This window comes from Gadus morhua, chromosome 7, assembly GCF_902167405.1.
Source record: "Gadus morhua chromosome 7, gadMor3.0, whole genome shotgun sequence".
Taxonomy (NCBI): domain Eukaryota; kingdom Metazoa; phylum Chordata; class Actinopteri; order Gadiformes; family Gadidae; genus Gadus; species Gadus morhua.
In genome coordinates this window covers 6,221,923-6,236,798 of record NC_044054.1, presented here as the reverse complement: position 1 = coordinate 6,236,798, position 14,876 = coordinate 6,221,923, and the positions used below count along the sequence as shown (strand labels likewise).

At 46.6% G+C, this 14,876-nt stretch overlaps 1 protein-coding gene across 1 annotated transcript in view; it reads right to left on the bottom strand.

The window, feature by feature from the left end:
* Nucleotides 1–10,828, bottom strand: part of atp1a1a.4 (ATPase Na+/K+ transporting subunit alpha 1a, tandem duplicate 4) — a 31,977-nt gene extending 21,149 nt beyond the window's left edge. The window contains exons 1-4 of the mRNA XM_030362572.1: nucleotides 10,588–10,828; nucleotides 9,605–9,724; nucleotides 2,693–2,752; nucleotides 924–1,025 (exon numbers count right to left, since the gene is read on the bottom strand). Coding sequence (XP_030218432.1) covers nucleotides 924–1,025; nucleotides 2,693–2,752; nucleotides 9,605–9,724; nucleotides 10,588–10,599 — 294 coding nt within the window. The 5' untranslated portion in view covers nucleotides 10,600–10,828. The remainder of the gene's footprint in view (nucleotides 1–923; nucleotides 1,026–2,692; nucleotides 2,753–9,604; nucleotides 9,725–10,587) is intronic.
* Nucleotides 10,829–14,876: the final 4,048 nt, after the last annotated feature.

The window sequence follows — 14,876 nt, the reverse complement described above, 5'->3', positions numbered from 1 at the left end:
CTGGGAGGGAGACACACATCCAGAGACAGGGTAAGACTCCGTTGTCGACTTCGACATCTCTGAACCCGTTTAGAAAATATCCCCCTCCATCACAATCCTTTCTCTCCCCCCCTCTGTCTCTCTCTCCTCTTTCCCTCTTCCCCTCCCTCCCTCTTTACCGCCCCCCCTCACTCTCCCTACCCCTCCCTTCATGTTTTCTCCTTTCCGTCCCTCCTCCATCTCTCCCTCTCTTCCTTTCCCTCCCTCCTTCCCTACTCCTCCCTCTCCCTCTCTCTCTCCCCCTCCTTCCATCTCTCCCCCTGCATCCCACTGTCCTTCTCCCTCTCCCTCTCCCTCTCTTCCTCTCTCTCCTACCTTCCCTCCCCCTCTCTCTCCATACCCCGCCCCTTTCTCTCTCTCCCTCCCTCTGTATAAAAAACGATCAGAAAAATGTGTGTCGATACCGGATCTTTACCTGGCGATCTTTACCTATCAAAAAAGATACCTGGCGCATCCTCCACAGATAAGCGCAGACAGTGGAAGACCCGTCTCTAACTAACCAGAAAGTTAGACACTTTAATACCGTTAATCAGTCTTAGTGCTACACTCAGTGTCAGAGGAGAGTCCCAGTTGAATACCAGAGATATGTATTCTCTTCCCTATAGAAATCGTATACAAAATTAATGTTGTTCATTATGCAAGTGTGTGTGCGGCGCGTGTATTTGTTTTTTTTGTGTTCTTTTTTTTGGTTTCGAGAAATATGTTCTTAATATGTTGTTATTGTACTTTATGTTCTTAAGGACCCCCTTGAAAACGAGATGGGTTAATCTGAAGGAGTCATTCCTAATGAAGAAATGTGTGTTTTAGGAGTATCCCAGTGAAATAGGACAGATATGGGGTTGTAGATGCAGTTGGATCATGATGTAGCGGTTATTTCTTCGTACCTGTCTGCAGAACTTGACCCATTCCGGTGTGGTAGGGGGCGGGGTCAGGGAGTTTGGCCCGTCGCGGGCTAGAATCTCCTTCGCCCTAGCCCCGGAGAGACCCTGGAGGGGGGGAGGAGAGGAGGAGAGGGGAGAGGAGGGGAGGAGAGGAGAGGGGAGAGGAGGAGAGAGGAGGGGAGGAGAGGAGGGGAGGAGAGGGGAGAGGAGGGGAGGCGAGGAGGGTAGGAGAGGAGGAGGAGAGGAGAGGGGAGAGGAGGAGAGAGGAGGGGAGGAGAGGGGAGAGGAGGGGAAGGGAGGAGAGGAGGAGGAGAGGAGGAGAGAGGAGGGGAGGAGAGGGAAGAAGAGGGGAGGAGAGGAGGGGAGGAGAGGAGGGGAGGGGAGGAGAGAGGAGGGGAGGAGAAGGGTGAGAGGAGAGAAAGGGAGGGAGGGTGAGAGGAGAGAGGCGAGGGGAGAGGAGAGGAGGATAGGGAGGAAAGAAGGGGAGGGAGGGTGAGAGGAGAAAGGGGAGGGGAGAGGAAAGGAGCAGAGGAGGAGGAGGGAGAGGAGGAGAGGAGAGGGGATGGAAGAGGAGGGAGGGGAGAGAGAGGAGAAGAGAGAGAGGAGGGAAGGTGAGAGGAGAGGAGAGAGGTGACGGAAAGGAGGAGGGAAGGGTGAGAGGAGAGGATAAGAGGGGAGGAGGTGAGAGGAGGAGGAGCAATCAAGTTATTTTTTCTGCATTCAATTAGTGTTGCACCCCCACACCTTAAGCTACCAAGTTCGATGCCAACGTCATCAATCGCTCAGAAGCCTGGATGACATGTAGCTGTGTCACTCTGCCTGCTTTGGATAAAAGCGCCTTGTCTCAGTGACTAAACTTAATAGTAAAGCATTTGAAGGTAATTGAATGTTTGCGCTCAGTGTCGTTCCCACTCGCCTTGCAGATAAGCCAGCGTGACAGATGGGATGGATAGATGTTCTGAAGGCTGTAATTTAGTGTTCAGAAGTCGTTCATTATGCTAATCCTTAAATGAAGCCTTTCCTTGCTTCGACAACACGGGTGCAACAGCAGACATGGCCGTAACTCCAAAGGCTCAGTTATGGTCCCTCGTCAACGCAAGGCAAGGGGGTTTACGGAACCACTACGACCTTGCGGTCCCTCCTTGCGTTCAACGCTAGGGCCAAGGGCAACCCAAAGTGACCTTACGTCGAGGCAACGCAGCAGCAAGGGCTGTGATTGGTGTGCTCACGGAAACCCGACGCAGAACCACAACAAGTTCACGACTGCGTGGTCGTTACATTGCGTCGACGTGAAATCATAACTGAGCCTTTAAGTTTTTAAACACACAGTGTCTTTTGGAGAATGAAGGGGAAAAGCCTGGGATCTAAACATTCCGGGGAAGACAGGAAAATGGCTGTAATCTTTATTTAGTCATTATTGCCGGACGGTTTCCACACCAGGTTAGGGAGGGGGGGGGGGGGTTCTGTTCCCTTGGAGAACAGGGGGGGTCTTTCCTCTCTTTCTTTTGTTCGTTCAGATATCTAGTGGTGGATCACACTCACACAACACAAACACACACACACACAAACACACACACACACACACACACACACACACACACACACACACACACACACACACACACACACACACACACACACACACACACACACAAGCACAGAGACGGACAGACAAGGAGACACAAACACACACACACACACAGACAGACACACAGACACACACACACGGACACACATACACACAGGGACACACACACGGCATATGAACTTACCCGGGTCAGGTCGGTTCCATATTTCCGATGGAGTTCGTCAAGAGTCAACTTGTGATCGTCCTAGGGAGAGAGAGAGAGAGAGAGAGAGAGAGAGAGAGAGAGAGAGAGAGAGAGAGAGAGAGAGAGAGAGAGAGAGAGAGAGAGAGAGAGAGAGAGAGAGAGAGAGAGAGAGAGAGAGAGAGAGAGAGAGAGAGAGAGAGAGAGAGAGAGAGAGAGAGAGAGAGAGAGACCGGGAGAGAGAGAGAATGTATTAATGAATGCATACTTTATTCCAGACTCAAAGTTCCATATAAAATACAATACAAAAACAAGGTCAACATAGAGAGAGAGAGTGAGACAGGGAGACAGGAAGAGGGAAGGAGAGAGACAGAGAGACAGAGTGTGAGAGAGAGAGAGAGAGAGAGCGAGAGAGAGAGAGAGCGAGAGAGAGAGAGAGAGAGAGAGAGAGAGAGAGAGAGAGAGAGAGAGAGAGAGAGAGAGAGAGAGAGACCGGGAGCGAGAAACAGAAAGAGAAAGGGAGAGGGAGGAAGAGGGGGTGAGAGGGAGCGAGCGAGTTTTGGTCAAAGACATTACATAACATCGACACAATCCCTCCTTATCGTCCGAGGAGTGCAGACAATGCATAATAATCTCTTTCAAAACGTTTCCCACGTCATTTCCCACCAGCTACGCAGTGAAATGCAACATGTGAGATATGGACAAGGGAGAGAGGGAGATGGAGGGAGGGAGGGAGGGAGACAGAGAGAGAGGGAGGAAGGGAGGCTAGGGGAGAGAGAGAGAGAGACAGACAAAGAGAGGGACAGAGAGACTATCGAGAGAGAGGGAGGAGGGAGAGAGAGAGGAAGGGAGAGAGGGAGAACCAGAAGGGGAGGGAGGGGGGAGAGAGAGGGCAGGAGGGAATCTAGGGGAGAGATAGAGAGGCTAGGAGAGAGAGGGACATAGACAGAGAGGTAGAGAAATTGACTGAGAGAGAGAGAGAGAGACTGAGAGGGAGACTGAGAGGGAGACGGAGAGGGGGGTGGGAGGATTATGTGTGTGTGTGTCCTTTGATCGGGGGGCCCAGATCTGTGATCTTTCAACATTCCAGTCCTCCGCGATGTAGGGCAACTTGATTATGAGTTCTTGGTCCTAGGCCGGCCCTGAAAGATCCCAAGGGGAATGTACAGCGACTGTTTGTGAGCATGACTCATTTTGGGTTCCTCATTTTGAATCAGGGCTGCAGCAAAACTACGGTGTGCGCTTTGGGTCAAAGTTCAGGCCGGGCCGAGGTGTTGAAGTCTTACAGACATGGAAGGAGAGGAAGGGAGAAAGAGAGGGTGAGGTGGGAAAGAGAGAGAGAGAGAGGGAGGGAGGGAGGAAGGGAGGGAGGGAGGGAGGGAAGGAGGGAAGGAGGGAGGGAGGGAGGGAGGGAGGGAGGGAGGGAGGGAGGGAGGGAGGGAGAGAGGGAAGGAGAAGAGAGCGAGAGAGGGAGCGAGAGAGAGAGAGAGAGAGAGAGAGAGAGAGAGGTGGGAGAGAAGGGCTAGGGGAGAGAGGGGGAGAGGGGGACTAGGGAGGAGAGAGAGAAAGTGTGAGGGAGAGGGAGAGAGGGAGGCTGAGGGAGAGGGAGAGAGAGGGGATTAGGGCAGAGAGAGAGAGAACTAGAGAGAGAGGGGGAAGGGAGGAGATTTTTAAACTCTCAGACGGTAGCGTTCATTTTGTGGCTTCAAACTTATTCTGTGGTGAGGAAAGCTGGACTGTAAAAGGACTTTAAATGAAATACTATCGCTGCTTTCACTCAAAGTCCTCCAACTTTTACTGAGCTTTGGCCCGACCCCCGAAGCGAGAGTTTAGACAAGTGAATCATCTTCCACCTAACCCTAATCCCATGATAAGAAGGGCTATTAAGTTAGCTCTGATCTTAACCGCTAACCTCCTAACTGTGTGGAATATTGCCGGTTAATAATTACGGTCAAGTCCTTGAGGATGGGTCAAGTTTCAACACTTACAGGATAACGGGAAGAAACTTTTTCGGTGAATGATACATGATACATGATACATTCACACACAGCCTGCTTGCAACACTCTAATGACTCCATTAAAGTTCCCTTTTACCCTTAAGTAACTCCTTAACAGATGTCCTACACATCCCTAATAAATACACACCTATCAATACAAGATTAGCAAGTGCAGTTTTACCCTAAAGGAACTCCCTACACATCCCTGCTTTAAACACCTCTAAATACTCCATTAAAGTACAGGTTAACCCTTAAGAACCACCTTAATACGTGTCTTAAACACCCCCCGCTTCAAACCCCCCCTAGTAATAAAGAGTACAGTTTTATCCCTTCAGAAACTCCTAAAACACACATACTTTGTTAAACAGTCAGTGTTCAGTGGTGACCTTTGACCTCAAGGGAACAGCCTTGACCCAAACGCAATGAGTTCCGATAAAGTACACCCACTAGCAAACCATTAGCCTCATCAAAGTTAATCGGGCACTATTCTTTCACTGGCATTCTTTTTTGGACTTTGTACACACTTTGTACAAATCGCTAAACCAGCCGGCTCGGGGTTGCCATGACTGCAAAGACTGACACTTTTGTCCTTGGGCCCGGACTTTGATGTTTCTCTGAGTTGCCGCGACGATGATGATGGAGCACTAATCGTTAACTTGTAAGCTGTATGGTCATTGAGTGAGTAAAACCCGGCGCCGCAAGCTTGTCGCTATCATGCTAGTTTTAACATGTTTTAACATTTAACATGTTTTGACCTCATGTCCCCCCAATGTAGATAGCATTGAAGCTCACTTTAAATGTTAAGAAAAGGCTTCATGTATATATACATAAATACAGCTGTGTATATATATATATATATATATATATATATATATATATACAGTATGTAGCCTGTAAAATTTAAGATTAGCTTCAGTGCTATCTGCAAGGGAACATGAGGTAAAAATGCACGGGTACCTGAGCAGGTACATGTATGGTTGCTCGAGGACTTTGAAGTGGTCTGCGGAGAGTAGCATGGAGGGCAATAACCATTAATTGGCAACTTTTATAACCTTATGATAAAACAGACCGACTCACCAAGGCCTCTCTATCACTCCACACCTTTCTCTCTCTCTCTCTCTCTCTCCCCCCCTTTCTCTCGCTCTTGCCCTCTCCCCTTTTATATCACTCCACTCTCCCTCCCCTTCTCTAGTCACTCCCCCCCCCCTCACCCCCTCTCGCTCTCTCTCTCTCTCTCTCTCTCTCTCTCTCTCTCTCTCTCTCTCTCTCTCTCTCTCTCTCTCTCTCTCTCTCTCTCTCTCTCTCTCTCCCTTTCTCTCCCTTTCTCTCCCTCTCTCTCTCTCTCCCCCCCCCTCCTTCTTGTCAACCTGTGGGCTGTTGTTTTTTTTTATGAGGGGGAGACACCAGTTTAAATGACAACCAGACCTGCTTTGAGAACCAGTTTGGTGTGGGGGTGGGGGGGTGTACTCACAGATCTATCCTGTTCTTGCAAACGGCTACTACCAATGTGCCCTTAAGAAAGCTGCAGCAACAACACATGCAGGATATACAGGTTTTTAAATAAAAACAGCAGAAGCAACAATAAAAACAATAATGCATGCATTAAGGCCTTAATCTAACTATAACTCAAACCATAAACTATCAACCTTACTATAACTATAACCATAACCCCTAATCATAACTATAACCATAACCTCTCAACCTAACCTTAACTTGAACCATAACCCTAAAACCTATCTATAACTCAAACCATAACCCCTAAACCAGGGATGGGCATGCGGCCCGCATCCTCACTCGGTGCGGCCCGCATCCTCACTCAGTCAGGCCCGCACATAATAATAAAAAAAAGAATAATAATAATTGATCGAGTTACAGAAAACTCGGTCAAGAAAGATGAGAATAATTCATTGAATTCGAAGGCAAACCCATGCGTCTAGTTTGCTTAGAAGCGATATCAGTCATTAAAGATATCCACTTAAGTCGCCACTACAACTACTACAACTGCTTGTTGGGTTTGAGTTCATTGAGTTGTTGCACTTAATGTTGGACCACTGTTTTTCAGTTTTTTGACTTCATTGAATGATGATGTATGTGAGCCCTTTGCACTTATAAAAATACTGATCATTCATGTGGCTGTTTGAGCATGGAAAACATGAAATGAATGTATGTTGGTTCAATTAACATACCGTACATAGGTTATGATTCTGGATGATTTTTTAGGTAGTGGCCATCCCCAAAATGCACCAGAATACAGGAAATCATATCTACCAAATTCAAAATTGTGTAGCTTCTCTCAGCTCACGTTTAGTTGAAGTGTGCAGTCATGTGGCCCTCCGATGGTTATGATGAAAAAAGTTGCCCATCCCTGCCCTAAACCTAAACATAACTAACGATAACCATCGCTGAAGTCATGGTAGTTTTTAGATTTACATTTAGCGCATTGTTGTATTCAGGGCAATAGTCATGTTACTGTGGACTAATGTCTGTTAGGGAAGATTCAACGCACTTCTTGAAGGCACCGACTAGGAGTAAAACAGGCGTATTGTTGGAATCGAATTGGCTTCCCCATAATAAAAAGACCTGTCTCACTTCTCATGTGGGTCTATCGCTTGTGTTTCAAAAACATGTGCACCGCGATTTAGATAACGCAAGTTTCCGGTTATTCGAGTTGCATAAACTAAAAGATTCAATTTTTAACACAACTTAATGACACCGCTGGAGTTTTAAAAAGTGAAAGTTTAATTAAGTTGCATAATAAAGCAAGTTTACTGTTATTAGGGTGACACAAACTAAAAGGGTTAACATTTAACCTTCTCAATGACACCGCTGAGTGTTTTAAATCAGTTAAAGTGTAATTAATTGAATTGAATAATGAAACAATTGTACGAAACTTCCGCACAATTATTTAATAGTTTCACAACCAATTTAACAACACCACCAAGTCGGCCTTGTGAGAGAGAGAGAGCGAGAGAGAGAGAGAGAGAGAGAGAGAGAGAGAGAGATCTCAGTGTGCAGATCTCTGCGACCTTGACCGATGACATTGCTCAGTGACACTCGGTGGATCGCGAAGTATGACCTTCCTCAGAGGCGACCTCTATGTCTCGGTGTCTCCCGACCACAGGCAGACACTTACAAAGCCCTTAACTTAACACTTAAAACTAAAGCAGTTCGAACACTACGCTGCTTGTGCTTTAAATTCAAATTATCTGTCTAGTCTTCGCCACACGGTTTGCTTATTCACCGAAGCTACGCACAAGAGACACTATCACACGCACACACTACAAATGCAACGATTTCACTACATATTTCTGTAACTTGCACAGCATTTTCGACCATGTTAACAATAACGGATTATTTAAATACATATTTTTTTGCACGACATTTTTACGCTACATTTAACCGTGGCTGGTACCACTAACACTTCTGCTACTTATTGTTACTTATTTTATTATCTTTATCTTGTGTTTTTTTTGCTATGTGGCAGTGGAGAAACCAGGCCTACGAACAAATTGTACTCTTGTGTACTTGTACAATAAGATGTCATAAAAGTAACTCTGATTCTAATTCTGGATTCTGATAGACAAATCTAAACTCCGCCAACAGACTCTGGCGTTCATCTGTCTCTCTGTGTCTAACTGTGGAATGTGGTGAATGCCCTTGAAAAGACCGGGGCCCTACTTAGACAACACTACCCCCTTCTATTCATGGGCTAAAGTGTTCCGCCACCCTCCCAAACAACACTCGCATTTTGAATCCCATTTCCATACGCGTGGCTCCTAGTATTGGTGGCCAAGGAGTTGGGAAATGAGAGAGGGAGAGAGAGAGGGAGGGATATGCGTGAAGGAGGGAGGGAGAGAGGGAGGGAGAGAGATTGAGAGAGAGAGGGAGAGAGGCAGAGAGTAAGAGAGAAAGGGAGAGACAGAGAGAGAGGGGTAAAGGAGGTAGAGAGGTAGAGAAGAGAGAGAGAGCGTGAAAGTGAGAGAGAGAGAGAGAGAGAGAGAGAGAGAGAGAGAGAGAGAGAGAGAGAGAGAGAGAGAGAGAGAGAGAGAGAGAGAGAGAGGGGAACTAGAGAGAGAGAGAGAAAATTGGACCACAAAAGCGAGAGAGAGGGGGTGTGTTAACCCGTCCATCAACCGTACATTTTACGCTAAGTCCAGTAATGGCCCGGTTTGCGTAGCCATGGCACGTGACTTAGCGGTCACATGTGCCTCGTAGCAGAGTGAATAATGAGTGTTTTGTGGAGGAGTTCTCTCGCTGCGTGAAGTCACTCTCAGTTCTCTGATGACTGGGATCCAAACACACAACGTCTGAACACGTCTGAACGCTCTTGACAGGAACGTCATCGACGTGTGTCTCTCTATGAGAGGGAAAGAGAGGGAGGAAGAGAGGGAGGGAGAGAGGGAAGCTAGGAGAGAGAGAGAGAGAGAGAGAGAGAGAGAGGGAGGGGAATGTGTCGAATAGTTTTGGTAGCAAAACAGGCAGGCTTTGCAGCAGTCTGGAGCGAGGAATAGGCTGACCCTATCACGGGAAAGCAACAGAGAACCGAAAAAAACACATGAAACCGACAACTTTACGAACACCTTACGAACTCGACGCACAGCCGAGTTCGGAAACTAAAAACTGTGACTCAACCACACGGGAAGTCTTTCATCACCCTCTGTTGATAAGCAACGTCGCCTGCGCTTACACAACCTTCATCCCTCGGGTGAGCACATGGCGCGTCACTGTGTGTGCGCGACTGTGTGTGTGTGTGTGTGTTGAGCTCCCGTGAGAGAGAAGGGGAGATAAAGAGAGAGAAAGAGGGAGAGAGAGAGAGAGAGAGAGAGAGAGAGAGAGAGAGAGAGAGAGAGAGAGAGAGAGAGAGAGAGAGAGAGAGAGAGAGAGAGAGAGAGAGAGAGAGAGAGAGAGAGAGACTCACCAGGTCCACCTCCTTCTTGAGGTCATCCATGTCTCTCTTCTGCTTCTCTTTACGCTCTTTCTTGGTGCTCTTGACATCCTTCTCCGAGGTTGCCGCCAGCTTGTAGTCATCTTTTCCTTTCTGCGGGTAGAGGGAGGAGAAGGAAAGACAACAAGGGTTAAGATAGGTTTAAGAGAGAGGGAGAGAGACATAGAGAGAGAGAGAGAGCGATAGAGAGAGAGAAAGAGAGAGAGAGAGAGAGAGGAGAAGGTAATTCAACAAGATATAGCGTTAGGATAGCAGATTGATCTCTCCTGCAAAAAGCTTTTAAAAAGGGTAGAGAGAGAGAGAGAGAGAAGAAGGGAACACAAGGGTTAAGAGAGGTGCTGTCTCTGCAAAAAGCTTTTATAATAGTTGAAATGATAGTGTTAGAGAGAGAAAGTTAGAGCAAGAGAGACAGAGAGAGAAGCAATAGAAATGTATATTTCTCATGCAAAGAAAGCTTTTATGAAGTGAATTGGAATTGGGAGAGAGAGAGAGAGAGAGAGAGAGAGAGAGAGAGAGAGAGAGAGAGAGAGAGAGAGAGAGAGAGAGAGAGAGAAATAAATAGGCTGGAGGTGAAGCTAAGTCCGTCCGGCATTTCTTTTCGGGGAATGGGGAAGTGAAGCACGAGCCACGAGAATGGAAACCATACTGAAGCGAAACAGACACACACACACACCGGCGCCCTAAGCTGTTTAGACAGGCAAGAGGCCCGGGTTTCAAACAGCCGACGGGAGAGAGAGAGAGAGAGAAAGGGAGAGAGAGAGATAGAGATAGACGGGAATGTGGGGAATAGTTTTGGTAGGCCTCAAAGGAGTCTGCAGCGAGGAATTCTCCGGGGAATTCTCCCCGTTTGAGCTCAACTGAGAGAAGGAGAGAAGCAACGAAGAGAGAGAGAGAAGGAAAGGAAAGGGAGAGGAGAAAAGGGGGGAGACGGGGAGAGAGAGCGTTTGTTCACTTACCCCGAGCCCCATGACTGCTCCGTGTGCGACTGTGGGGGAGAATCGCTCTGATTGTCTATTTGAAAATTCTTCTACTCCGCCCCTCTCTCTCTCTCTCCCTCTCTCTTTCTCTCTCTCTCGCTCGGCCGCTCTCACTCGCCTCCCACACTCTCACTCTCCCTGCTCTCTGTGAACTGAGCACACACACACACCGGGGCGTAACTTTATAACCTGGGCCTACCTGTTCCGTCGGAGGGGAGGAGCCAAAGGAGGAGGGAGTGTGTTAGTGTGTGTGTGTTTGTGTGTATGTGGGGGGTGTAGGTGGGGGTGGTGGGGGGTTGGGTGGAGCTGCAGTGACCGTGGGGAGTGTGTGTGTGTTAATGTGTATGTGTGTGTGGGTGTTTGTGTGTGTTTGTGTGTGTTCGTGTGTGTGTGTGTGTGTGTCGGTGGTGGGAATAACAAGGCTTGTGCGCATGTATGAGTCGGTGTGACCGGGACTCTGTATGTGTGTGTGTGTGTATGTGTTTGTGTATGTGTGTGAGGGGGTAGGGAGGGGGGAGGGAGGAGGAAGGGTCGTAGGTGAGATAGTGGGGACTGGTTATTGGGGGAGGGAGGGAGGGAGGGGGGAGGGTGGGAGAGCACAGGCCATTGTTTTATTTTCCTCTCCTCCTCTTCCTTCTTAATTTCCTCTTTTTTTTGCCTCGCTCTCTCTCTCTCTCTCTCTCTCTCTCTCTCTCTCTCTGTGATTTCCCTCTTAATATCCCTTACTGAGCTCATCTGTTCACCTTCAGTGGATAGGTCAGCGTCTGTGTGTGTGTGTGTGTGTGTGTGTGTGTGTGTGTGTGTGTGTGTGTGTGTGTGTGTGTGTGTGTTTGTGTGTGTTTGTGTAAGCGTGTATGTGTTTAGGTGTGTTAAGGTGTGTGATGGTTGTTTACAGTCTAAACAAAGGGAGTACATACAGAGAGCGAACGACAGAGAGAGAGATCGTTAAAGAAAGTGAGAGAGGGGGAGGGGCGATAGAAATATCAATTGGGAGAGAGAGAGAGAGAGAGAGAGAGAGAGAGAGAGAGAGAGAGAGAGAGAGAGAGAGAGAGAGAGAAAGCGATAAAGACACCAGTAAAGGTTAAAGTCCAGTTAAACGAGTGTGTGTGTGTGTGTGTGTGTGTGTGTGTGTGTCGACATATGCCTTTGTGTGTGTGTATTCCCGTGTGTGTGCATGTGTATGTGTGCGTGTCTGTCTCTTTGCCCATGTGTGTGTGCCTGTGTGTGTGTTTGTTCCTGTGTGTGTGTCTGTTCCTGTGTGTGTGTGTGTGTGTGTGTGTTGCACACACGTGCTAGCTAGCTTTGAGTTACTCAGTAGACTTTATGACAGGAAGCATAAACCCGGTGCGGAGGTTGAATGTGAAGCCACACAAACGTTAACAGGAAGTTATACATTAGTATAAATGTTTCAAAATGTATTAAGGAAAGTTAAAGAATTCATTAAAAAATGTAAGAATCTATGAAAGAATAGGATGTTAGGTATTAGTACTAGCGTTTCAGAATCTAAGATTCAAAAACTAAAGAATTGTTTGAATAAAGGAAAAAGTTAAAGAATTAATGAAAGCATGGGTAATGTTGGGTATTAGTAATGGCGTTTCGAAATCGAATAATGAAAATGAAAGTAGTTAAATTAACGCACTAAATTACTTATTAACTACAAAAGCCCAGCATCAGTGGAAAAAAACAGGATTAGTTAAATACAATAAAAATTAAGTACTGATGTACTGATGATAATATGCATGTTAGACGCTAGTATGATCATATGCATAAATGGAGTGTACTATCTCACCAAAGTAAAGTGCAATACCTTTGAGTTTATGTATTTTTTGTTAAAAATAAAAATTAACTCTGTTACTTTTTTTCTGCTTAAAATGTTCTTATGTTAATCACTACAACATCACAACCCATTTCGGCAGGCCAGTTAAAACACACACCGGCTACTAAGCTAGCTAGACCCCAGCAGGATATGATGTTGTTCATTTAGGCGATCACGTGAGGTCTGCAACGACTGGACACCATGGCTCCTGCCACTAAAGATAAGACGCAGAACACAAAGGAGAGAGAGAGAGAGAGAGAGAGAGAGAAGTAAGAGAGAGAGAGAGAGAGAGTGTCTGAAGACTGTCTGTCTCTGTCCCTCTCTCTCTCAGTCTGTCTGTTTTAATGTCTGTCTGCCTGTCCCTCTCTCTCTGTCTGTCTGTCCGTCTGTCTGTCTGTCTCTCTGTCTGTATCGCTCCCTGCGTCATAATCTCATTGTAACGCTGTCAGTAACACTATCTCAGTTTAGTTATCTCTGTCACTTTAGCTGTCTCTCTCTCTCTCTCTCTCTCTCTCTCTCTCTCTCTCTCTCTCTCTCTCTCTCTCTTTTTCTCTCTCTCTCTCTCGCTCTCTCTCTCTCTCTCTCTCTCTCTCTCTCTCTCTCTCTCTCTCTCTCTCTTTCTCTCACTCTTTACGTCTCTTTGTAGTTCTATCTTTAACTTAAACTTTCTCCCTCTCTCTTTCTAATGCTCCCTCTCTCTCTAGCTCCAATTGTCGCTCTATCACTCTCTCTCTCCTTATGGTGATTTCATTCAAAGCATTCGTTGACATGCAAAATTAACCATTAGATCGACGGCGCGATGAATACACAAGACAACAAGGGCCAACGTTATGGTTCCCATAGTGTAGGGTGGTTGGGTACTAGCTCTCTCTCTTTCGCTCTCTCTCTCTCTCTCTCTCTCTCTCTCTCTCTCTCTCTCTCTCTCTCTCTCTCTCTCTCTCTCTCTCTCTCTCTCTCTCTCTCTCTCTCAATTCTATTCAAATCAAAAGAGCTTTATTGGCATGAGAAATATAAGTTTGCATTGCCAAAGCAGGTGAACAATAAAGAGGTGAAAGTATATAACATTAAATACAATATATGTATACATATTATATATTATACCATGTACAATATATATGGCATATAATATATAATAAATACAAAATAAAAAAAGTTCTTCCTAACCCTGAATCTCTCTCACTCTCCCACCCTGTATCTGACCCTGTGTATCTCTCTCTCTGATTGCTACAGCTGACCTCTGATGGAATGCGGCCCTGATCCGCATGGTGCTCTTGGTTTTATTCAAGGCGCGGATAATTTAAATTCAGCGTCATTCTGCCCTAGAACGTCACACCTCTCTCTATCTGTTTATAAATATCTGCATAAAATGTGACCAGTTTATGCAGATATTTTTAATCTTCTCTCTCTCTCTCTCTCTCTCTCTCTCTCTCTCTCTCTCTCTCTCTCTCTCTCTCTTTTCTCTCTCTCTCTCTCTCTCTCTCTCTCTCTCTCTCTCTCTCTCTCTCTCTCTCTCTCTCTCTCTCTCTCTCTCTCTAAGTATGTAAATACACTGATCAATACAAGTATAAAGAGTATACGTGTTTGTGTTACTTATTGTGTGTTGTGCGTCCTGGCAAACAACAATTAAAGAAAAATAAGCTGCAGAAGTAGTACCAGCCACGGTTAAAATATGTATTTAAATAGTTTGTTTTGGTGTGCGTGGGTGTGGGGATGTTTTGGGGGTAGTGGATTCCTCCAGGAGCCTGACTGCTTGGGGGAAAATGAATGAATGATTGAAGGAATGAGTAATAGTAGCTTACTCTCTCTCTTTCTCTCTCTCTCTCCCTCTCTCTCTCTATTTCGCTCTCGATTGACTGATCGTAAAGAATGAATGAATGAAGTCAGATTCCTACAAGGTGGTGCTTGTTTGTTTGTAGTAAGCGCAAAAGTCTGTTTACGGTACTCGTTGTGATAAGACAGAGACAGGGGGGGAGGGAGGGGAGAGAGAGACAGAGGGAAAGAGCCTTTAAACACCAGCATAAAATCCAGCATTGAAGAATAGTCAGCCTCCCTCTCTATATCTCTCACTCCCTCCCTCTCTCTCTCTCTCCCTCTCTCTCTCTCTCTCTCTCTCTCCCTCTCTCTCTCTCTCTCTCTCTCTCTCTCTCTCTCTCTCTCTCTCTCTCTCTCTCTCTCTCTCTCTCTCTCTCTCTCTCTCTCTCTCTCTCTCTCCCTCCGAATCTCTCTCTACCTCCCATCAGCTCTGTATCTCGCCCTGTATCTCTCTCTCTCCCTGATTGCTACAGCTGACAGCCCCCTGAGTTGCCCTGAGGTTGTCATGGCAACGGACGGAAACCTACCTGAAAGGAGTGTGTGAGAGTGGGAGGGGCCTCTTCCCCAGGTGAAGGCCGCTACGTTAGTTTTCAGCTCTGTGTATCGGTAATTAACGTTTTGTTGGGTATAGCGTAACGCC